Source organism: Panthera uncia, chromosome X, assembly GCF_023721935.1.
Source record: "Panthera uncia isolate 11264 chromosome X, Puncia_PCG_1.0, whole genome shotgun sequence".
In the NCBI taxonomy this organism is placed as follows: domain Eukaryota; kingdom Metazoa; phylum Chordata; class Mammalia; order Carnivora; family Felidae; genus Panthera; species Panthera uncia.
The window spans coordinates 78236353-78261702 of NC_064817.1; the positions used below are offsets into that span (position 1 = coordinate 78236353).

Consider the following 25350-nt stretch of genomic DNA (forward strand, 5'->3'; position numbering starts at 1 on the left):
CAATACTTGAAAAAATGCAAAACAAAAGGAATGAAAAAACAGCAAGGGTGAAGTCGGAGTCATCGGCAAAGGGGCACATCCCAATTACACAATCTTCCAAAAGTCACAGGCAAGTAAAGAAAGAGAAGAGTGCAGAGCTAAGCCCAGTGGAGGTGTGCAGCCAGGTCCTTAACCTTGCCCCTCAGGAGCTATATAAAACATGGCATATGAAAGGCAAAGAATGTAAATGTGAAAAAACATACATCAAAGTACAGAAGGAAATGTCTATTTTAAACTATGGAAAGGGGCGCCTGGGTGGCTCAGTCGGTTGAGTGTCCGACTTCGGCTCAGGTCATGATCTCAGTCTGTGAGTTCGAGCCCCACATCGGGCTCTGTGCTGATGGCTCAGAGCCTGGAGCCTGCTTCGGATTCTGTGTTTCCCTCTCTCTCTGCCCCTCCCCTGCTCATGCTCTGTCTCTCTCTGTCTAAAAAATAAATAAAAACATTAAGAAAAAAAATTAAAAAAAAAAACCTATGGAAGAACTTACGAAGAATATAGATTTAATAAAAAAAAAACCCAAGAGCTCAAAGATGAGATGATAAGACTGCAGAATTAGATAAAAAGGAAGATTGCAAACTAAGGAACAAGTTAGGCCCAAATAACATTATCATAGAAGTAATAAATTATAAACAGCTGAAATGGAAAGACATGGCTAAAAATTGAATTGCGGACAAATGGAGAACTTGAGATAATCACATAACTAGAGATGAGAAAGACAGAATAAATTAAAGGAAATAAGGAGATATATGTACACAGATATTAATAATATATTCTTAAGGGATGAAATGTTCAGATCTAAATAACATATCATGTTCCAGGACATTTGATTGTTCTTTGAAAGTTTGATGGTTATTTCACAGTATTGGAATCTGAGTGATAGTTTACCTTTCTTCTTTGTACTTTACTGCATTGCATCGCTTATAGTTAGCATGCGTAATTTTTATAAAAACTGAAAATATTTTCCTAAAAAGCAAAAAAGAATATCATGTGCATAAAACTACCATTCATAATGTTAACAAAAAATATGAAATATGTGGGAATACAGCAAACAAGAGATATGTACAATCTACATGAAGAAAACTATACAATTTTACAAAAGGGCACAAAAGCTATAAATAAATTTAAAGAATACTACATGGCCCTGGATGAAAATAATTTATTATTATGCTTTTAATTATTCCCCAAGTTAATCTGCAAATCTAATGCAATTGTAATAGAAGCCAAACAGGGTTTTTAAAAAAATTAAACTTGGAACTTGAAATGTCCAAGCATATCCAAACACATTTTGAAAAAGCAGAGCAATGAACGCTTTGTCCTCCCAGACACCTAAACTTGCTGCAAAGCTATACCAATTCAAAATGTGCTATTGAGGCAGTTATACATATATGTGTGTGTGATATTATACATGTATATATATATACATATATTAAATATGTATATTATATATATGTCTCAGTGGAACAGAAAAGTCAATTTATGAAACATATCTGAGTAGAAATGAGAATTTACCACTAGTCATTTTAAATTGGTTGAGGAGTAATGGACTATTATATGAATGGTACTGGGATTTGGCCACACATTTTAATATATATGGACACATATATATCATACATGTACATATAAACACATGTATATGATATATATGCATATATGTATTTGTGTATGTGTGTATGTATTCAAATATACATGGATTACATACCCCAGAAGCCAAAGGAAAAATTTAATATATTTGACTACATCAAAATATAAAAATTCTGATATAAAAAAATACCATAAAATTAAGATGTCAGGGACAGATTGGTAGAATATATGTCCAACTTATATAACAGAAAAACAACTAATGTATAGGTATGCACAAGGAACTACAAATCAGTGAGAAAAATACTAAATGAAAAAATACTCAAAGGATATTTTGGAGAAGAAATGCAAATGACCAATAAGCATATGCAATGATGCTCAAACTTATAGATATTTAGGAAAATGTGAATTAAAAGGACAACCTCATACCTTTTTTTTTGCCTCTTATATTGGCACTAATTGCTAATTTACAGTGTGCATGAGAGCATGGGGGAAAGGGTCCTGTCATGTGCTTGACAAGGGTATAAATTACCTGGTGTCTTTGTAGAGCAGTTTGGTGGCATACCCATTAAATATATAAAATCTCATATTCTTCATTGGGCAGCATTGAATGTATAACTTAGCAATTCTATTTATATGAGAATATCCTGAAGAAATCCTTCCACCTGTGGGCAAAGGTGTATGTTCCAGATTGATTATTGTAGCCTTGTTTTTATTAGCCCCAGACCCAGAACAATTTTATGTTCATTAATTAGTGTGGGGGAATGAAATTAGATACACAATAGTGTAGCCAAGCTGTGGAATGGTATGTAGCAATTAAAAATAATAAAACAGATATAAATGTACTGGAACTTAGAGCTCTCTGAGATACAATGTTAAATGGGAAAAAAGTTGCAAAACAGTATGTTAAATATGATACCATTTATATATTTCAATAAGTTGTTTGTATATAATGTATAGAAAAGCATTTAACACAGCATTTTTTACATTTAATTTATTTTTTAAAATTTACATCCAAGGTAGTTAGCACATAGTGCAATAATGATTTCAGGAGTAGATTCCTTAATACCCCTTACCCATTTAGCCCATCCCCCTTCCACAACCTTTCCAGTAACCCTCTGTTTGTTCTCCATATTTAGGAGTCTCTAATGTTTTGTCCCCCTCCCTGTTTTTATATTATTTTTGCTTCACTTCCCTTATGTTCATCTGTTTTGTCTCTTAAAGTCCTCATATGAGTGAAGTCATATCATACTCGTCTTTCTCTGACTGATTTCACTTGGCATAATACCCTCCAGTTCCATCCACGTAGTTGCAAAGGGCAAGATTTCATTCTTTTTGATTGCCAAGTAATACTCCATTGTATATATATATACTACATCTTCTTTATCCATTCGTTGGTCAATGGACATTTGTGCTCTTTCCATACTTTGGCTATTGTTGATAGTGCTGCTATAAACATGGGGGTGCATGTGTCCCTTTGGAACAGCATACCTGTATCCCTTGGATAAATACCTAGTAGTGCCATTGCTGGGTCATAGGGTAGTTCTATTTTTAATTTTTTGAGGAATCTCCATACTGTTTTTCAGAGTGGCTGCACCAGTTTGCATTCCCACCAGCAGTTAACACAGCAAATTTATAACAATGGGGAGGTAACTGCGCTTTGGGTGAAGACAGTGGATTTAAAGTGATACTAGTGTTTTCCTGGGTTTGACTCTTATACCAGAATATATTATTGTGGAATTTGCATGTAATTACAGAAAAGAAACAGCAAATAATAAAATACCCTAAGTATATTTACATCAGAATACACACAACTAAATCTTTTTATTAGCCATATTGTACAATTTTTGTAAAGTTTATTATTTTTTGTGTGTGTGTGTGAGAGAGAGAGGGGAGAGAGAAAGAGCACAGAGGAGGGACAGAGGGAGAGGGAGGAATAGTATCTTAACCAGGCCCCACACTGTCAGTGCTGAGCCTGACATGGGGTTCAAACTCACAAACTGTGAGATCATGACCTGAGCCAAAATCAAGAAATCAAGAGTCAGATGCTTAACTGACTAAGCCACCCAGGCGTCCCCATATCGTATAAATTTAACATGATGTATTTAATTTTTTCCTTATTGATGGACATTGTATGTTTCTTCAGCTTTTTTAACCTTTATAGGTACTGCAATAGATATCCAATAGATATTCTTTACTAGATATACATATACATATATATGTATATATATATATACACACATACACACAGACACATATATATAAATACAATGTATATACAATACATATATACAATGTATATATAATACATAATACAATGTTTATACATTACATATATAAAATGTATTTATAATACATATATACAATACATATACATTGCTTTGTGAAACTGTGTAGGTATATGGGCTGGTTAAATTCCTAGTAAAAGCATTGCTGGGTCAAAGAATTTATGGGATATTGTATTTATCATTTAATAGATTTTGTCAAATTGCTCTCTGAAAAAAGGTTGCATCACAATATGTGGCCCAACAGTGTGGGAGTGCCCATTTCCCCACAAACCAATCGACAACATTATCAAATTTCTATATTTTGACAAACTTCTAGCTGAAACACGTAAGACACAGTTGTTTGGATTTGCATTTCTTTCAAATTGAGCATCTTTTCATATATTTATCAGTTATTTGTATTTCTTTTCTGACAACAAATCTGTTCATGTCTTTGGTTCATATTTCTACTGAGTTCTCATTTTACTAGTGATTTGTAAGTTTTTAGATTACCACAAATTAGCCATTTGTCATCCTATGCTTGTGGGGTTTGTATTTTACTTTAATAAAATAATAAATGTTTATGTAATCAACTTATGAATCTTTCAATTTGATGGAGAATATAAGTTAGTCATGAGCAATTGAGTTCTGAGAAGTCATATCAAGGTTCTAGAGCACTCTGGGCTCCTTGGCTCACTTCCTAGAGGGGCCTCCCCCACACAGAGGCCCCTTGTAGGGAGAGCTTCCTGCTAGAGTGTCATATTTCAGCATTCAAGGAAAGAGGCTGCTTAAGGGTCTATATTTAGAGTATGACTCCCTAGCTGGGACAGCTGAATGGGGACTAATTTCTGCATACTTTGTCCCTGAGTTCTGGGATTATTCTGAGGTGCTTGTATGGGTGGTACAGTGAAATTGTCACAGAAGGCAGCGAGTGAAAAGGCCTCTTTCTCCTGGTGACTGCTTGGGATCCTGTAAACTGTGCTTTTTGTGAGGGAAAAATGACAAAGATTTCATTTACAGACCCTCACCACTTTCTACACTGGAAGGTGCTGAACACAAGCTGCTGCTAGGGTGACATATAGTACATGAACAACAGATACTGGAGATATCTCACCAATGTCGTGATTAAATGAACATTCCACCTGCTAAGCCTCATTTCCATCAGTGGGATAATAGTTGGTCCTGTCCAGGGTGTGAGGAGACATGCTTGTGTAAAATCCAAATAAAGCCCTGAAAATGGAAAACAGGTTAATCTCGGAAGTCACCAGTTTTCAGGCACTGGGTTCATCAGGAGCTGGGTCTTCATTCAATCATCCAGGAGTCATCTATGAGGAAGTTCCCAGACACCTGACACAAGATCATAGTTCATTTCAGTCAGAACCTCAAAAGGTTGTAAATCACTTGTGGGAAATTGAAACTTTTAGAAAACTGAACGTTTTCCCACAGATTATAGATGACATTGAAACCGTGATTTTGTTTGACATTTGTATATAAAATGTCAGTAATTACTAATATGTTTTGAAAACTGAAATAGTTCATAGCAACTAATGTGGCACAAAATAATGTGTTTTGTTATTTTTGCGAGCTAAAATTTAAATGTCAAATGAAAATGGCTTGACTCCATTTCCCGATTACAAAAACCATGAGTGAATTGTTAAAATAAAATTAAAAAAAGAACATAAAAAATGTTAAGCGTCCTTTCTAAATGCATTCTCTGCCTCCTTTCCTGACATCCCTTCCCTGGCCCATTTTGGTGCAGCACTGTTGGGGACTGTTGGTCTTATAGTCTAAGGCAGAAACAGAGGATTCCTCTAAGAATCCAGAGAAAAGACTAGAGCAAAGGCCTGGGGGAGGGTGAGATGCAGACCCTCCCCAGTAACCCTAGAAGGGCAAACCACAACCGCAAGACAGAGAGGCTACTCAGATTGGAGAGGACAGAGCTGAGTGACTGGGCGGTGCACGCTAAGGCCCACCGCAATGACGGGTGGAGGGGGAGTTGGTGCACCGTGAGGTGGGGGGTAGGGTCCTGCAAAACTCCCGGCCGTCCAGAGGGGGTGGGGTGGGAGGGGAGAGAGCTTGGTGACGCGAGGCCCTCACGTGACCTGGAGCTGCAGAGCTACGCAGCTCTCCGTGCAGTCGTCACTCCTTTCTAGGTATCAGCTCCCCGCTGCCTTGCGCCTGGCGGGCTGGCACTGGGTCCGAGGAAAGCGGAGCAAGTAAGGGGTCTGGGGCCCGCGCGCTGAGGCCAGGGGGGCAGCCGCCCACCAACCCCGGTAGCTGGTTCGGGGATACCGGACAAAGCGGGTTCAAGTTCCAGGAGCCTTCGCTGTGATTCTCCCGAGTCCCCTCCCCCTGCCTACGTCTGTGCTGGGGAATCTTGGGCTCTGACAAGGCGGATAGTTGGCGGGGGGTGGGGGTGGGGTTGGGGGGATGGGGGTGGGGGGGGTTGGGGGGGGGGGGGTGGGGTGGCGGGGAGGAGTGTCTCGAAAGGGAAATGCAGAGATTGAGATGTCCCATCCTCTCTGATTCTAATCGCTGACCGCACACTTCCGTCCAGATTCCTGCTCCTTTCATTGGAAGGGACATGTCGCCGTGGCATTTACACAGAAAATGGTGGGCCTTGGTGACCGGACGGTGGGGTTGGTGGGATGGCGTTTTGGAATGCGGGAAGGGACATTTGATAACAGGGATCCTGAATCCAGAAAGGTGAGTATTAGGATCTGTGTCCTCGGTGCTGGTCCAAGCACTCAGCGCGTTTCCTCTCTTCTGTCTGATGGACAGTAGATCGGTGTGGCACTGTTTTGTGGCGAGGCAAGGGAAGAAAGAGAGAAGAAAACTGCACGGGATCTGTGGAGGTTAGTGTGAGCACAGGCACTGCCTATGGACAGTTGAAGTTCTGTGTGCATTCTCTAAGGCAGGAACTTAGGTACCACTGTCTGATTGGGATATAGGGTGGGGCTAACTAGGGGACTTTCCTTAAATTGCGTTTACTTACCCAGCTTCGGATTTTTAACTTAAATTGTATGTTGAAGACCAGTAAAGACAGCAAACTTTTCTATGGATGCTTTAATTTGCACTCCAGATAATATTGAGAAAATGCAAATTATATCAAAGAACATTATTATTATATTTTGAGATAGCCTTTGCCAGGAGGCATAGCAATTTTACAAAAGAAAAAGCCTTTCCTCACTCCTTGTCTGTTCTGCTGGAGACTCCTAGAGATGTATTTAAGGAGAAATAGGTGGCAGTCTGCTATGTATGATTCTAGAGTAAGGGATCTGGGGGCCTCCATCTCTTTCTCCATTTTCCAGTTTTCCAGATTCCCCTGTCTGAACACCTTGGTGAAAGAAATGATGGACTTTTGGGAGAAACCCTAGAATCTTACAGGTGGTTTTAAAATAATTTCCCTCTGTCTCTTCCCTTTTATTTTTTCTGCCTCCCTTTTACTATGGACAAGTAAACAAACAGGAGGTAACAGACACTAAGTCCTCATAGAACACACAAGTGCCCTAATCACTGACCCCATTTCAGTGCTGGGGAAGCCACAAGCTCTGCTTTTCAGAGAATGGGTTTCTAGATCTAGCACAGCAGGTACTGGGACCCCTGTTTTAGATATTGGGATGTAACAAGCACTCAACAGTTAACCTTCCCCTTCTTCTCTGTTTGTTCCTAGGTCTTCCCATAGGCCCACAGTAGGGCTGTTTACCATTGGAAACAAGGGAAAGGGGGAGACCGGCCTGGAACCATGAAGGTTGGTGTGAAGGTGAGCAGTGCCTTGCGATAACAAGAGGGTGAGCACAGAAGGTGGCTGAGACTTGAGAGCGTCTTAGTGGAGGGTATTTCTGCCTCTCCTACACTCTGTCAGATTTCCACAGTGTTGCCAATCCCTTGGTGATTTCTGTCCTGGAAACAGGAGTAATATTGGGATAAAGGTGGGCTGGAGTGGACTGAGAAGACAAGAGGAGGGATCACAAGATGGAACACATTAGCAAACTGGACATGGGCTCTGGCAAGGCAGGTACTGGGGTCAGTGATTAAGGCACTTGTGTGTTCTATGAGGACTTAGTGTCTGTTACCTCCTGTTTGTTTACTTGTCCATAGATCTGCCTGCAGGTCTGCTGTAGGACTTGAGATTACTGGAAGCAAAAAAACAACGAGGAAATTGCCTCTGATCGGTATAGACTGGTAAGAAGATGGGGAATACCTGTAGATCTCCAGGGTGGGTTGGTGGAGACCAGTGTGCATCTAGTAGGGTCAGTGTGCAGTCTGGAGGATCCTTAGCCTCTCCCTTTCCCAGCCACCTTTCCTACCATCTCTGTCACTTACCCCACACTCTTACCTTTATTTTGGTACAGAAAGTGGGGTAAACTGAGCAAGATAGAAACGTAGTTTGATAATGTGCCTGTCACATTAAGAACAAAATCTCCAGTCCCATCTGTCCCTCCGTCTGTCTGTCTGTCTCTAGGTCCACAGATCTCATGAGTTTATAGATCTACTTTAGGGTATATCACCAATCAAAAGAAGGAAAGAGGAGGGAACTGCTTTGATCATTACAGGTTGGTATGAAGGTGGGGACCTCTGGGAGTGGTGACAAGAGTAGGTCCAGTAAAAATCGAGGTCTGAGGGCTTCTCAGTCTCCCCCATTCATAGTCAGCACCACACTCCAACATCTTTTTCATTATTCATTTGGTGTAAGGAAATGTGTATGGATGTACCTTAGGGGAAAGTTGTTGGGCACTGGGGAAAATGGGGAGGGGAGAAAATAAAAGGGATGGAGAGAGAGTTTGCTCATCATCCTCTTCTCCCACCAAACACATCATTTCTACACTTTTCTGTCCTTCTGTATATCTATCTGTATGATGCACGAAATTAGAAGAGAAATTTTAGTCCATTTCCTTCCTCCACTTCTAGGTCCACCTCCAGTGGCAGCTGTAGTGGCCTCTAAGTGGCTGAAGACCAGCACCCTCACAGGCCTACACCCAGACCTACTACCCTCTTTCCCCATCCTGATTGAGCTCCCCGTACCTTGTTCGTGCCTTCAGTAGGGGTGATTACATGGGTCGCATTCAGGAAGTGGGTTGGGTGACTGCAGGATTGGTGATCTGGGCTGGTACCTGCTACTGCATTCACAAACTAACCAAAGGAAGAGCCCAGGGAGTGAGGAAACTTTCCAGAAATGGGTCCAGAGTCAAGATGGAGACTGTGGTTGGGGTACAGAACCAGACATTGGCCATGAGTGAAGCCATGGCTGGAACAGAGACTGACACTAGACCCATGGCCAAGACTGGAGCAGAAACTAGAGCAGGAGGTAGGGTTGGGGTTGAAGTAGAGACTACCACCATTGCTAAGGTGATCTCTCAGGCCAAGACAATGGCTGAGGTAGACGCAGAGAACCAGTCTGAGGCCAAAACAGTGTCCACAACAGGGGGCATGATAGAGGCAGTGACTCTGAATGTGGCCCAGCTCAAAACTGGGGAAGTGGCCATGAAAGAGGCAGTGACCCAAACTGACTCTGAGGCTGGGAGAGTAGTCAAGAAGGAGGCTGTGACCCAGACCAAGGCTAAAGCTTGGGCACTGGTTGCCAGGGCAGAAACCAAGAAACAAGTAATGACCCAGACAAAAGTTGAAGCTTGTTTACTGGCTGAAAAAGACACGAACAAAGTAATGGTGACACAGAATGAGGCCTTGGGAGTGACCAGGGAAGCAGCCAAGATGGGTGCCATAAATAAGACTGGAATTATGGCTGAAACCAAGGCAAGAGCCCTGGATGAGACTGTGAATGTGGCCAAGACTCAGTCTGAGGCCAGGCCTGGTCACATAGTTGATGCTAAGGGAAATCTTAATACCATGTCCAGGAAAGAAGCTGGAGTGGACATGAAGTCCTGTGCACCATCTCAGGCTGTGGCCAAGATCCAGGTTGACAACATGCCTGGTGCTGGGGTTGAGGCCAAGGGGAATCACAAAACAGTGTCTCAGGCAGAGTCTAGGGCAGACATGAGGGCTTCTGCTCAGCCTCAGATTGTAGCCAAGACCCAGGCTGAGGCTATACTTGGGGTAAAGTTTGATGCTGGGGGTAATACCAATGCTGTGTGTAAGGCAGGGACAGGGGCAGATATGAAAGTTTCAACACAACCTCAGACTGTGGCCAAGAAACAGGCTGAAGCAATGTTTGGGGCCAGGGATGATGACGGAGGAAATACCAATGTCACATCTAAGACAATGACTGGAGGTGACACGAGGGCTGCTGCTCAACCTCAGGCTATAGCCAGTGCTCAGGCTGAGCCTATGCCTGATGCCAGAGTTAAAGGTAGAGGCAATTCCAATGCTGTGTCTAAAACAGGGGTCAGGGCAAACTTGAGGACCAATTCCCAGGCTGAGGCCTTGCTTGATGCCAGGGTTAAGATCAGAGACAATCCCAATACCATGTCTAAGATGGGGGCTGGGACAGACATTGAGCTCTATACACAGCCTCATCCTATGGCCAATGTCCAGGTTGATGCCTTGCCTGATGGTAGGATTAAGGCTAAAAGCAATGTCAACACCATGTCTAAGGAAGGGGGTGGGACAGACACAAAGGCACAGTCTCAGGCTTCTAACAAGAGCCAGGTTGAGGTTTTACCTGGTACTAGAGGTAAGGCTAGGGGAAAAGCCAAAAGAAAGTGTAAAGCAGAGGTGGGGATAGAAATGAAAACCTGTGCGCAGCCTCAGGTTGGGGTCAAGATCCAAGCTGATGCTTTACCTGATGGCAGGGATGATCCTAATGCCATTTCTAGGTCAGGGACTAAGGCAGACCTGAGGGCCTGTGGTCAGCCTCAGACTATGGCAAATTCCCCGGGTGAGGCCTTGCCTAGTGCCAAGAATAAGGTCTGGGGCAATTCCAATGCTATATCTATGTCAGAGGCTGGGCCAAATACAATGGGCTCTGCCAAGCTCCATGGTATGTCCAATTTCCAGGATGATGCCTCACCTAATACTAAGAATAAACTCAGGGGCAATCCCAGTGCTATGTTTAAAGCAGGGACCGGGCCAAATTCAATATGTTCTGCCAAGCCTGAAACAGATAAAACAGACTCTGCCCAGCCCCAGGCTGTGGCCAATTCCCATGGTGAAGCCTTGTCTGGTACTAAGAATAAGGTCAGGGGCAATCCCAATGCTGTGTCTAAGACAGCAGCTGGGCCAGGTGCAATAGGCTCTGCCCAGCCTGAGGTGTCTAATATCCAAGATGAAACCTTGCCCAGCACTAAGAATAAGGTCAAGGGCAAGTCCAATGCTGTGTCTAAGACAGGGGCTGGGCCAGATACATTGGGTTCTGCCCAGCTCCAGGCCGTGGCCAATTCCCAGGGTGAAGCCTTTCCTGGTATCAAGAATAAGGCTAGGTGCAAGTCCAGTGGTGTGTCTAAGACAGGGGCTGGGCCAGATGCAGTGGACTGTGCCCAATCTCCGGTTGTAACCAATTCCCAAGGTGAAGTCTTGTTTGGTACTAAGAACAAAGTCAAGGGCAATTCCAATGCTGTGTCTAAATCAGGCACTGGGCCAGATACAGTGGGCTCTGCCCAGCTCCAGGCTGTGTCCAATGCCCAGGTTGAAGCCTTGTCTGGTACTAAGAACAAGGTCAGGGTCAATCCCGGTGCTGTGTCTAAGGCAGAGGCTAGGGCAGATGCAATGGGCTGTGCCCAACCTCTAGCAGATACAACAATCTCTGCCCAGTGCCTCACTGTGGCCAATTCCCAATGTGAAAACCTAGTGTACCTGCCTGGTACTAAGAACAAGGTCAGGATCAATCCCAATGCTGTGTCTAAAGCAGGGACTGGGCTATATATAGTGGGTCCTTCCCAATCTCAGATTGTGGCCAATTCCCAGGGTGAAGTCTTGCCTGGTACTAAGAACAAGGTTAGGGGAAATTCCAATGCTGTATCTAAGATGGGGGCTAGGCCAGATACAGTGGGCTCTGCCCAGCTCCAGGCTGTGGCCAATTCCCAGGGTGAAGGCTTGTCTGGTCCTAAGAATAAGGTCAGGGGAAATCCCAGTGCTGTGTCTAAAGCAGAGAATGGGTCACATATAGTGGGTTCTGCCGAGCCTCAGATTGTGGCCAATTCCCAGGGTGAAGTCTTGCCTGGTACTAAGAACAAGGTCAGAGGAAATTCCAATGCTGGGTCTAAGACAGGGGCTGGGTCAGATACAGTGGGCTCTGCTCAGCTCCATGCTGTGGCCAATTCCCAGTGTGAGGCCTTGCCTGGTATCAAGCATAAGGTCAAGGGCAATCCCAGTGCTTTGTCTAAAGCTGAGACTGGGCCAGATACAGCGGGCTCTGCCCAACCCCAGGCTATGGCTGATTCTCAGTGTGAGGCTTTGCCTGGTGTGAAGAATAAGGTCAGCAGCAATCCCAATGCCATGTCTAAGGTAGAGGCCAGAGCAGATATAACAAGCTTTGCCCAGCCCCAGGCTGAGTCTGATTCCCAAGGTGAATCCTTTTCTGGTGCCAGGAGTAAGGTCCAAGGCAATCTGAGTGCTTTGTCTAAATCAGGCACTGAGCAAGATATAGTGGCCTCTGCCTGGCCCCAAGCTGTGACTAATTCCCAGGATGAAGCCTGGTCTGGTACTAAGAATAAGGTCAAGGGCAATCCCAATGCTGTATCTAAGGCAGACACCAGTGCAGATATAACAGGTTCTGCCTGGCCCCACGTGGTGGCCAGTACCCAGGGTGAAGCCTTGTCTGATATTAAGAACAAGGTCAGGGTCAATATCAACACTGTGTGTAAGGCAGAGGTCAGGGCAGATACAACAGGCTCTTCCCGGACCCAAGCTGTGACCAATTCCCAGGGTGAAGCTCCAACTTGCACTAAGAATAAGGTCTGGGGCAATCTTAGTGCTGTGTCTAAAGCAGGGATTGGGCCAGAAACAATGGGCTGTGCTTGGTCCCAGGCTGTGGCCAATTCCCAAGGTGAAGCCTTGCTTAGTGTCAAGAATAAGGTCAGAAGCAATCCCAATGTTGTGTCTAAGGTAGAGGTCAGAGCAGATACAACAAGCTTTTCCCAGCCTCAGGCTGTGTCTGATTTCCAAGGTGAAACCTTGCCTGGTGCTAGGAGTAAGATCCAGGGCAATCCCAGTGCTATGTCTAAGGCAGGCACTGGGCCAGATACAATGTGTTCTGCTCAGCTTCAAACAGATGTAATAGACACTGCTCAACCCCAAGCCAAGTCTAATTCTCAAGGTGAATCCTTGTCTGGTGCCAGAAATAAGGTCATGGACAATCCCAATGTGGTATTTAAGGCAGGGGCTGGGCAAGATAGACGAGGCTCTCTTTCACCCCAAGCTGTGGCCAGTTCTCAGGGTGAGGCCTTGCTTGGTGCCAGGAGTAAGGTCAGGGGAAATACCAATGCTGAGTCTAAGGTAGAGGCTGGGGCACATATGATGAGCTCTGGCCAGCCTCAGTCTGCGGCCCATTCCCAGAATAAGATCTTGCCTGGAGCAAAGGACAAGGCTATACCCAAGTCTGAGGCAAAAGTCACAGAAGATGAGGGCTATGTAAAACCTAAGACTGAAGCCATGCTCACTTCTGAGAGTGGCGGTGGGACAGGCACTCAGGCCTGCAGAAAAATTCAGCCTAGGGTCCATGACTATTACTGGAATGGGATTGGTATTGAGGATTGGATTGCTTCTGAGCGATGGATAAAATTTAGGTTTCAGGCCAGGGATGGATACTGGGAGAATAGCATGTCCTGGGCTGATGATGAGAATGAAGCCAGTGTCGAGTCCTGGAGTGGGGCTAGTAATAAGTCTGATATTAAGTCCTGGGCTGGGGCTAAGGCTGACAATGAAGCTGGTTTTCCTTCCTGGGCTGCAGCTGGCGACCAGGCTTGTGGGGGGCTCTGGGGTGGGAGCCAGGCCAGTGAAGAGTCCTGGGCTAGGAACAAGGCCAGTGGGGGTTCTTTGTCAGAGGTTGGGGACATGGCCATTGGAGGGTCTTGGATTGGGGTTGAGAACCAGGCCAGTGTGGGATCTTGGGCTAGTACTGTGAACCAGGCTATTGGTGAGCCCTGGGCTGGAAGTCAGGCCAGTGGGGTGTCCTGGGCTGGGAAAGATGCCATTGGAGGGTCCTGGACTAGAGTTGAGGAACAGGACAGTGGAAGGTCCCAGGATGGGGCTAGGATTCAGGCTAATGGAGGGTCTTGGGCTGAAGCTAGAGCTGGGAATGTGGCTAGCATTGGGTACTGGGCTGAGGATATGGACCAAGCTAGTGGAGGGTACTGGATTGGGAACAGTGATCTGTCTGCTGGATCTAAGCCTAGTTTTGAGGATCAGGCCAGTGGAAATATGTCCTGGTCTGTGGCTGGTGGCCAGTCCAGTGGAGGGTCTAGGCTCAGGCCTGAGGATCAGTCTTGTAGAAAGTCCTGGGCTGACACTGCAGACCAAGCCAGTGGAGGGGCCAAAATGAGGCCTGTGGACCAGTCTGGGGGTGGGTCCTGGGCTAGGGCTGGGGAACAGGCCAACAAAGGGTCTAGGCCAGGGTTTGTGGACCAGTCGAGTAATGGGTCCTGGGCTAGCACTGGCAGTCAGGTCATTGGAGGATTCTTGGTTGGGACTGTGGACCAGGCCAGTGGGAGTTCCTGGGCTGGGACTGGTGATCAGTCTGGTGGTGAGTCCAAGCCTAGATTTGAGGATCTGGTAAATGAAGAAGAGTCTTTGGCTAGGGCTGTTGGCCAGGCTGGTGGAGGGACAAGGTTGGGGCCTGAGGACGAGTCCAGCAGAAGGTCCTGGGCTGACTCTGAGGACCAAGCCAGTGGAGGGTTCTTGGTTGAAGCTGTGGACCAGGGCAATGGAAGGTCCTGGGCTGTACCTGGGGATCAGGCTGGTGGTGGGGCAAAGCCTAGATTTGAAGAGCAGACAAGTGGAAGAGGGTCTTGGGCTGACAATGGGGGCCAGGCTAGTAGAGGGTCTAGGCTAGGTCCCAGGGACCAGTCATTTGGAGATTCCTGGGCTGGCAATGGGGACCAGGCCAGTGGAGAATCCAGGCCAGGGCCTAAAGACCAGTCCAATGGATGGTCCCGTGCTTGCCGTGGGAGTCAGGCTAATGCAAGAGGGTCCTGGGATGGGGCTGGTGGCCAGGCTGTTGGAAGATCTAGACTAGGGCCTATGAACCCATCCAGTGGTGGGTCCTGGGCTGATACAGGGAGTCGGGTCAGTGGAGGGTCTTGGGTTGTGGCTGGAGATCTAGCCAGTAGCTGTCCCAAACCTGGATTTGAGGATCAGGCCAGTGGAGGAGGGTTCTGGTCTGGTGCTAAGGACCAGATTGTTGAGGGGTCTAATACAGGGCCTGCAGACCAATCTAGTGGTGGGCCCTGGGCTGGCACTGAGAGTCAGGCCAGAGGAAGGTCCTGGGCTGGGGCTGGGGATCAGGCTGATAGCTGTTCCAAACCTGGATTTGAGGACCTGGCCAGTGGGGAAGTCTCTCAGTCTGGCACTGGGGATCAGGCTAGTGGAAAATCTTGGCCTGGGTTGAGGCCTGGTAATGAGGCCAGTAGAGGATCTAGGCTGGAGCCTGAGGATCAGGCAAGTGGAGGGTCCTGGGCTAGGGCTGATGACCAGGTCAGTGGAAGACCACAGGTCAGTGCTGAGATGGAGGCCAATGAAAGATCCTGGTTTGGGACTAGAGCTGAGATTACTACAGGGTCCTGGTTCAGGAGAGGGCAAGAGGCTGCTGGTATTGTGTCCAAACTTGGAAGTAAAAATGAGGCCAGTATTGAATCCAGATCAAGGGCTGAAGAAGAGGCCAATATTGAGTCCTGGACCAGATCTGAAGAGGCAGCCCATGTGGATTCCTGTGTGGGAACCGGGGCTGGGGCAGAGGCCAGGAAGGAATCTTGGCTCTGGGATGGAGATGCAGCCACTACAGGGTCTAGGCTTGGGGGTGAGGAAGAGGCTTGCATGGGGTCCTGGTCTTTGACTGAGGATGTAGATGAGGATGAGCTAAGTAGAGTGTCCAGCCCTGATATTGAGGAAATCAGTTTAAGGTCCTTGTTTTGGGCTGATACTGAGAAGAGTAATGAGTTCAGATCCAAGAGTGAGAGAGATGTCTATAAGGCCAGTGCCAAGGATAACCTTGAGGCTTCTGGTGGAATTGATGTAAGGTCTTGGTTCTGGCATGGTAATGAAAACAAAAGTGAGGACAAATCTGCACCTAAGACTAAAGCCAAAAAGTCAATTGAGTCAAGAGGCACATATCCATCCATGGTCCCTGGGGCAGGAATGGGGTCATGGGCGGGAGCCATGATCTGGACGGAAATGAAATTTCCATACCAAAATGAGTCTTGGTTCCCACCTGAAGATGAAATCAGAAAGATCAGGTGTGAGGAGAAAACTCATCCCTGGACCTGTCGCTGTAAACGCGAAGCTAATATGGATCCACGAGAACTTGAAAAACTTATTTGCATGATTGAGATGACTGAAGATCCTTCTATTCATGAAATAGCCAATAATGCTCTATATAACAGTCCTGATTATCCATTTTCCCATGAAGTCATTCGTAATGCAGGTAGAATATCAATTATTGAAAGCTTGCTCAATAATCCCTATCCCAGTGTTAGGCAGAAGGCTTTAAATGCACTGAATAACATCTCAGTGGCTGCTGAAAATCATAGGAAGGTGAAAACATACTTAAACCAAGTATGTGAAGACACAGTGACCTATCCCTTGAATTCAAATGTGCAGCTGGCTGGACTAAGATTGATAAAGCATTTGACTGTTATTAGTGAATATCAGCATATGGTTACAAATTATATTTCAGAATTTCTTCGTTTGTTAACTGTGGGAAGTGGAGAAACCAAAGACCATATTTTGGGAATGCTTTTGAATTTCTCTAAAAATCCATCTATGACAAAAGACTTACTCATTGCCAATGCACCAACATCACTGATTAATATCTTTAACAAGAAAGAGACAAAAGAGAATATTCTTAATGCTCTTTCACTATTTGAAAATATAAATTACCATTTTAAAAGAAGAGCAAAAGTATTTACCCAGGACAAGTTCAGTAAAAATTCCCTTTATTTCATATTCCAACGACCTAAAGCATGTGCCAAGAAACTTCGAGTCTTAGCAGCAGAATACAGTGACCCTGAGGTGAAAGAAAGAGTTGAGCTATTATTAAGTAAACTCTGATTAGTTATATGTTTCCAAACAAATCTGAGTAATATTTTGGTTTTGCTGCCTGGAGGTAATGCACATTGTAAATTGCATTATAACTTTGAAACTGATGTTACTTATGATGGTCTATAGCTGGATCACTTTATGAACACCAAATGAATTCAAACTTGTACTGAAAATACATGTGTTGATTATTACCTTGTCTGGATCAAGATATTTTTAGTATGCTTCATGAGCAGAAACTGACCTGATTTTTCATAAGTAAGGTAATTTTTGGTCCTTTGTGTGGACTTATGTTTATACATTTGAGGCTTTATTTTTATGTCATCAATAAAGTTGTGTGTCATAAGCAGAAAAAAAGAGACACATCTTTGTCCTTGGGTTTATGATCTATTTGGAAAGGCAAGATGTATGGAAACAAAAATATACTACAAAACCATGAACCTCTGATCATGGCCAAACAGTGCAGAAACTTCTGCAGGCAACAGTGGTCAGAGAAAATTTTACAGAGGAGGGGGACACTTGATGAAGCTGGGCTTGAAGGATAGGATAAAAATGGGGTGGGAGAGCATTTGGAGGAGGGATGAGTGGTGGGAAGAAATGCATGGAGGTGGAAATCCTGCTCCATAGAGGAGGCTGGCCTGCCTGGAGTTCCACGTGTGGGGAGGGGAGTGATGGGAAATGTAATCCATCAGTTTGGGTGAGCCCTTTCATGGAGGATCCCTGACTGCTAAACTGAGTTGTCTTAATGTTACTCCATCCACCCCTGGGTGACCCCACAACCTTTTGTGACCAAAGGAATGAGCAATTAAAGGAAAAGAATGTAGCTGATCTGTGTGCAGGATGGGTCAGAGTTGGGGTGGGGACAAGAGTGGCCACTGGAGATTGGAACACCAGTTAGGAAGTTACTGCCATGGTCCAGGTATGAGATGATAAAAGTGTGAGACTTCACTACTGGCCATGGGAATAGCAAGGGGAGGAAGTAAGTGATACACTCTTTGAACAAAGAAATGATGGAACTTATCTTGAAGGCATACATAGAGGGACAATTTTATTTTAGGGTCCTGGTGGTATTTAATAGGAAAACATTCTCTTTGTTGACTAACTCTGGTGTCTGTGTAAGGTAAATACATTAGTTATTATTTTGAAGTAATAAAATATAATAGAAGAAAGAACAATGTTTAGTGCTTCTATTAGATTTCTTTTAGAAGTTTGATTGAGGCAGGGCCTTTATGGAAACACTGAGAGTGGTGTTTATATCTTCAGTATATCAATATTCAACTGATATATTGATTCAGTATATCAATACTGAAGAATATCCACCTTTCTCCCACCCCAGATTGTGGTGAGGGTGTGGTGGGAGGGGCACTCTCAAACTGGGCTGGTGGGAGCATACATTGGTACAAGATCAATTTGGATACATGTTTCAGAAGTCTTTAAGATACACATGATCTTTGACCCAGTAATTCCACTTGTAGAAATTTATCTATAGAAGATGATCAAATAATTGGCTTGTACAAAGCTGTGTATCTTCATACTGTTTTGAAGAGTGAAAAATTGTGAATGACCCAAGTGTCTCAAAATAGGCAATTGGCTAAACAAATTAGGGTGTACCTACACATAGAAACATCTTGCAGCTACTGAAAATTGTGATGGGCATCCAGACTTATTTACTTGGAAAAAACTCAGCATTAATCTTAAGTGGGAAAAATAGGCTGCAAAAACACATGCTATACTTTTTATAAAGTAAAAGTATATATCTAAATTATCTCCTGTATAAACTTTGGTGTATACTCTGAGAGTGTTAATAGTGTTCTATGGGTGTTAGATTAATGGGCAGTTTTATCTCTTTTTTGCTCATCTGTATTTTCTGATTTTTATATACACCACAAATTTTTGCATAACTTGCCAAGAGGAAATGGATGGATTTGGATTAAGCAGACCTGTCAATAGTATATCAGGGAACTAGGGCAAAATTATAAATAGAGGTTCACATATTGATGTCTAGATATTTGGAAGGTATAAATTAAATTTTTGAATAAATATTTAAATAAAGCTGTAAATGTAAGTGTAAATGTTTGAAAATTTAAATCTTGTTAATCATTTTAAAAGTAAAACTGTTCTCAATTCTATTATTCAATGGCCACTAAGTTTCTAGTGGAAAAAATGATGTCACATTTGTGGTAGATTCTGCAGTCTGTTGCCCTAAATCCTCCTTCAGGAATAAAGAGGTTATTATTTAGTTGCTAGGAGTGCTGCCAGCAGACAGCCCTCAGCTGTCATCCCTTTTCAGGAAATGCCTCAGCTGGGAAGTCACATCCCCCAAGGTCATGCCCTCTTCCTGGGGGTACTTTCATCCAATGGCTGATTGACATGGCCTTCTTGCCCCAAATGGGACAGCTAAACTTCTCCTTCTGTCCAATCCTGCTTCCTTCTTTTCCCTTCTACAGATTTTGATCTCAAGAGCAATTCCTAATAAAAGCCCTTCATGCTGAACTCTGAGTCTGCTCTCCAGGAAGCCAACCTACAACAGTTGATATAAGCAGTAGTTCAGGAAGGCAAACACTGTGATGAAATTTTGGAGATGAATCACCTGCTGCCCATCTGGCAAGGAGGACCCCATCACTGATGGTAGGTGGAGTACATAGGCACCTGAAACATGTGGCAGAGGAATTGTCAGAGCTTTCAGCGATGGTGAACTGGGATGGCACTGGTGGAAGGAGATGCATTAGCTGGTTCTATGTAGCAGACTTTTGAGAAATATGTGGGAAATATTAAATATAAAGAATGCCAGAAAATTGTGTAACTATTTCTATGCTTGACTTCTAGAAAAAAAATAATGAAAAGCCAAATTAAATTAATCAGCAATTAAATGCTATATGTGAAAGCCAGAAAGTTTCATTCATAACCTATAAAGAGGCCCTCTTCTTTTCTAGGTAGAGGGTAGAGAGATCGTAGGACCAGGCCTAGGACTTATTGAAAGCAAGCTTCAAAGAAAGTTAGAATCCCAACCAAGACAAGTCTGCTATTCTGGTTAGGAAGGAATGGGACCCTGACACGTGGGATGGGGACTTATGGATTGATATTCCTAAAAATCTTGTATTCTCAGATTTCCCTGGTCACCTTGAGCATTCAGAAGTGTCCCACTCCTTCCTATTTAGGGCTAGTATTTCACTTTGTTTGAAAATGCAGTGTCCTTTCTCCTGTAAGGTAATGTGTGTTTCCTTCAGAACCTACCCCACTTCTCATCCTGGCCACTGGGCCTATATATAAGATTAAGTCACAGCATAACCTCCCTGGGGATGTGCTGGGCCTAAGAAGAAGGAAAGAAAGGGAATACCCCAAGAAGAAGCTATAGGACTTAGCCAGCATGTACTAGAAAGTGCTGAGGGGGAATCATGGGACTAAATTCTGAGGGCCTTGATCAGGGGAGATGGAATATAAAATTGAATAAGGGAAAAATTAATTGTATTGAGAGTCATCTCCCAAGATGCAGTATTTAACATCCTGGGAAAGACCCCAGGAGATCTGTGAACTCACTAGTAGAATGGCGTCTCAAAGTATGGAAAAAAAGAAAAAAGAATTAAGTGAGGTTTAAATGCCAGAGTTGTCATAGCAGATGGCAGGGAAAGGGTTAAAGTCTCAAAGAAGTGGGAATGATAGAATAAATATATCATGAAAACCCTCTTGAGGAGTATGTTCTTCAGGAGGACCCAAAGGACACACTATTTGCTGGAGCTATAAGGAATGCACTGATGAAAGGAGCAGCAGCAACACTAAGTTCAGGGGCGGCTTGCCTCTGGAGGCCAAGGCTCAGAATAGGAGAGGATGTTACAGGATGAGGAACACTGATAGAAATGGTGATAGTTCAGGGCACTTGGGTGGCTCAGTCGGTTGAGTGTCCAACTCCTCGTTTTGGTTCAGGTCATGATCTCACAGTTCGTGGGATTGAGTCCTGAGTCAGGCTCTACACTGACAGCGTGGACCCTGCTTGGGATTCTCTGTATCCCTCTCTCTCTCTTTCTCTGTCCCCCACTCTGTTCATACATGCATGCTCTCTCTCTCTCAAAATAAATAAAATAAATATTAAAAAAAAGAAAAAAGAATTGGTGATGCCTCTGAAACAATAGAGGCAGGATGACTGCATATAACCATCAGAAGTCGGGTCAATGCAAATACCATAATGTGCTGCAGAATCAGAGTGATAGGCAGGGAGGCCTGATCTGCAGAGAGCTGTGGAGATGATTAATAGAACAACAGTGCCCTGGGGAAAATAAGCAGCCAACAATCTGTACCGAATGTGAGCAATCATCAAAGATGGTTCAGAAGTCTGAGGGACAGTGCCTAGATAAAAAGTCACAGTTCCTTGCTCAGCTTCTGACCCTAACTCAATTTTTGATCCAGAGTGCATTGTTTGAAGGAGAGGCTTGGTGCAGAGGAAGAAGAACCCTACAACATTAGTAATTATTTCTCCAGTCCTTCCATTTATGCATGTAGCTGTATGCAGGGAAAAGAGGAATACTCAAACATTTTGAGGACTTTTGGACGGTAGTTATGAGTTGATTTACCCAAAGACCTAAAATGTCAACATGTTCTCCTTCTTAGAATAAGGGCAGATGGGAGCCTGGTATTAAATGGACTCCTGGCCTATGTTGAATTCAGAGTGGCTCCACTGGGTCCACAAACCTACCTGATGGTTATTTTCCTGGTCTCTGAATATATAATTGGAATAGAAATTTTGGTAGTTGGTATAAACCCTACATTTGTTTCTTGGCCTGTGGAGTCAGACCTGTTTGTAAATGAAAAGTGAAGTTTCTGAGACTGCCCTCACCTTCCTTGGCCAAGATAATAAACAAAAACATATAGCATCTTGGGGAGGATGGCAGAGGTTAGTGCCACTATTAAAGACCTAAAGAATGCTGGAAAGTGGTCCCCATCATATCTACATTTAATGCACCAGTTTGGGCCCCTGCAAAATGTGGGCAGAGCCTGGTAGACGATGGTAGACTATTACAGACTCAACCATGTAGTGGTACAAGTGCAGCTACCATGTCAGATATAATATATTTGCTAGAGCAGAATAACATGAGCTTAGATACTTAGTAATTAGCTATTGATTTGGAAAATGTAGTTTTCTGTCCTGATCAGAATAAAACATCAGAAAAAGTTCACATTCATGTAGAAAAGACAACAGTATACACATACAGTTTTTCCTCAAAGGCCTACCAACTCTCCTGTCCTCTGTCATATTATAGTCTGAAGATAGCTGGACCATCTGAATATAATACTAAACCGCTATATTGATGACATCATGCTAATGGGACCAAAATGAGTAAGAAATGGTTAGCACATTACAAGCCTTGGTAAGACACATGTACTCCACATGATGGGGGATAAACCCTACAAAGATCCATGGACTGGCTACGTTAAGTGCAGGTTTTAGAGGTTGAATGATCTGGGGAGCATGCCAGGGGATCACCTCTAAATTAAAGGACAAATTATTGCATTTTTCACCTTCCCCACAAAGAAGGAAACTCAATGCCTGGTAGGCTTCTTTGGGTTCTGGAAATACCATATTTCACACCTGGAATTACTGTTTCTACCCATATACTGGGTGACACAAAAAGCTGCCAGCTTTGAGTGGAGCCTAGAGCAAGAGAAGGTCCTAAGCAGGTCCAAACTTTGGTTCCAAGTAGTCTTGGCACTTGGTCTATACAATAGACAGACCTTATGGCATTAGAGGTATCTGTGTTGGCAAAAGATGCTATCTGGAGTTTTTGATAAGCCCCAATGGGAAAGTCAGAGCTTGGTCCAGAATTTAGGGTCTGGAGCAAACCAATGCCATTTGCAGTGGAGAATTATATATCATTTGAAAATAGCTCCTCACATGCTACTGCATCCTGATAGAGATGGAAAGCCTGGCCATAGGACATCAAGTGACCATGTAGCCAGAACTGCCCATCATGAACTGAATTCTGTCAGATACACCAAGGTATAAGGGTGGGCAGGCCCAGCAACCAGATGGAAGTTTTACACGCGGGATCAAGCATAAGCAGGGCTGGAGGACACATGTACCTGCACAATTAGCTAGAGCAGATCCGCCATGATAGCTACCACTGTTGCATTATCATCATTAATTCACCTTACACCAGTGCCCCCTTGGGAAATCTCTTTTGACAAGCTGACTAGGAAAGAAAAACCCAAGCATTGTTTATAGGTTGGTGGGCTTGGCTTGTGGGTATCAGCAAATATAGCAACTCCAACCTAAGAAAGCCATGGTGACCAGGAAGGAGGGTCTGAGTCACACTACCAGGCAAACCACCAAGACCCTAAGACTGATGAGGATCTATAACTGTTAGTTGAAGTGGGAGATGATTATTTGCAGCTTTGAGACCAGCTACAGTACCGAAGGTTGTAGTTTGTCCAATGTTTCTCCTAGGAAGAGAGGTCCACCAGACTCCTGGAAGAGTTGATCCCAGAACTTATATGAAGTGGATCTGGGAGGCACAAGGTCTGGACTGTGGTGGACATTGTAATGCCTTTCCCAGAGCTCCCTTTAGCAATAAAGGCCTTATTACTTCAGTTGTTAGGAATTCTGCCATCAGAGAGCCCTTAGTTGCCATCAGGGATTACGTTAGCTGAGAGTTATCTTGTTCAAGATTACATCCCATTGTCAGGGTGACCCACATCCAATGACTCATTGATGCTGTGTATAAAGGCCTGGCGCTCTTTCCCCTGAGATAGTTTTGGAGTTTCACTTTGTCTTCAGAATTCCCTTCAAAGTATGCTGAGGCCTTCCATTGAGAGCGCACTAAAATTTGATTTCTCCCTTTTCCAATTCCTGCTTTTTTATTCCCTTTCCTTCCATAAGTGTTGATGCCAGGAGCACTCCCCAGTAAATCTTCTATTCTCTCATCTTTGTCTCAGAAAATGACTCCTCGAACATCCAATCTGTGACAATGCTTTACATATGTTACATCTATCTATCTATCTATCTATCTATCATTTATCTAATCTAGCCATTCTAAAATCAAGAGTAATAGGTGTTGTTTAATGTGAAATGTTCTTTAACCTCTATATGTAACTGTTGCAAATATTGCACTGATTTTTTTATTACTTCTGGAGCCACAGGCTGGAAATTAAAGATAAGCAAGAAAATGGACACTTTTGGGAAATGATAGTTTGTTAAGCAGAAACCTGTTGTATTCATGTATCTAAGAAGGCTTTGACAAGTTAGTTTGTTTCTTCTCTTCCATAAGTGCTTCCACTGCTTGAATCTTCCCTGCCTTCTGAAATAATGTCTGCCTCTTAGGTCAGCAGTGGCATGGTCTACAAATCTTCATGACATTTGGACACAGTTGCCTTTTGTTTAGAGGATAGAGGGGAACAGGTGTGGAGAAGTACTTTCCTGGAGCCTGAACAGTACTAGCCAAAGTGCATATGTCTAGGGTTATAAGTTGCACTGTGCCAACAATGAGCACGAGATCCTGTGTCCTTTGTGTTATTCTGTGTGTGTGTATGTGTATGTGTGTGTGTGTGTGTGTGTGTGTGTGTGTGAAAGAGAGAGAGAGAGAGAGAGAGAGATGAAGGACCCTTCAAAACATGGGATTTAGAGAGGGCCCCTCACGCCCAGTTCTAAGGGCAGTGTTGAGAGTAGGATAGAAGTGGATGACACTCCTAGATATTTGGGGGAGTTAAGTGGTATTATAAGCTAATTCTGGGTTCCAATGTGGCCCAAAGTCCTGATTCTTACTCTAGTGCTGTTTTAGCAGACTCAGGGCTCAGGGGTTGGCTTAAGGTTTTGGATACAGTGGCCTTGCTGGATCATGCACATATGAGGAATAGTTTAACATCACTTTTTGAAGATTAAATGCAGTTCTTTTTGGACAAAAGGCCCAGTTCTGATTGACCCTTAAGGCAGTGTAGCGTAGGGGAGAGATTGCAATCTGGAGCAGAGGATGAAGCAGGAAGGGTGTTACTATTTCTCTTCATTTTTATGTTTCAAACCTAAAGGAGCATATTTGAGAGGGGAATGGAATGAATCTGGTTTAAACTATATGAATTTGAGGTGCTTATGGGACTTTCAAGTGGAGATGCTCAGTGTTTATTTGACGAGTATGGATCTAGAGCTCAGAATAAAGGTCTGACCAAAGATAGGTATTTTAGATGATAACTAAAGCCAGAGAGTGAGTCAGGTGGCTCCAGTAAGGGATACAGACTGAAAAACTGAGGACAGAATGCTAAGAAAACTCAACACAAGTGGGACTTTGGCAGAGAGGAGTGCAGAATTGAAACTGAGGATATGGCTTCCCATCAGCATTACAA

The 25350-nt window shown here is 43.9% G+C and overlaps 1 protein-coding gene across 8 annotated transcripts; it reads left to right on the plus strand.

The window, feature by feature from the left end:
- Positions 1–5969: 5969 nt before the first annotated feature.
- ARMCX4 (armadillo repeat containing X-linked 4) lies at positions 5970–19823 on the plus strand. 8 transcript variants are annotated; one of them, XR_007460494.1, is made up of 7 exons: positions 5970–6098; positions 6664–6737; positions 7194–7269; positions 7556–7645; positions 7984–8067; positions 8348–8438; positions 19476–19823. XR_007460494.1 is itself a non-coding variant. In XM_049644078.1 (7 exons), exon 7 carries the CDS (start codon positions 8938–8940, stop codon positions 17038–17040), a length of 8103 nt encoding a protein of 2700 aa, XP_049500035.1. In that variant the 5' UTR covers positions 5970–6098; positions 6664–6737; positions 7194–7269; positions 7556–7645; positions 7984–8067; positions 8348–8438; positions 8794–8937; the 3' UTR covers positions 17041–18176. The 8 variants fall into 8 exon arrangements, 6 of the variants coding, with proteins under 6 accessions (XP_049500035.1, XP_049500038.1, XP_049500036.1 ...); XM_049644078.1 differs by lacking the exon at positions 19476–19823 and adding an exon at positions 8794–18176; XM_049644081.1 differs by lacking the exons at positions 8348–8438; positions 19476–19823 and adding an exon at positions 8794–18176.
- The last annotated feature ends 5527 nt before the right edge of the window (positions 19824–25350 follow it).

Coding starts and splice junctions, on each gene's coding strand:
- ARMCX4 (XM_049644078.1), top strand. CDS start 8,938: ATGGGTCGCATTCAGGAAGTGGGTTGGGTGACTGCAGGATTGGTGATC.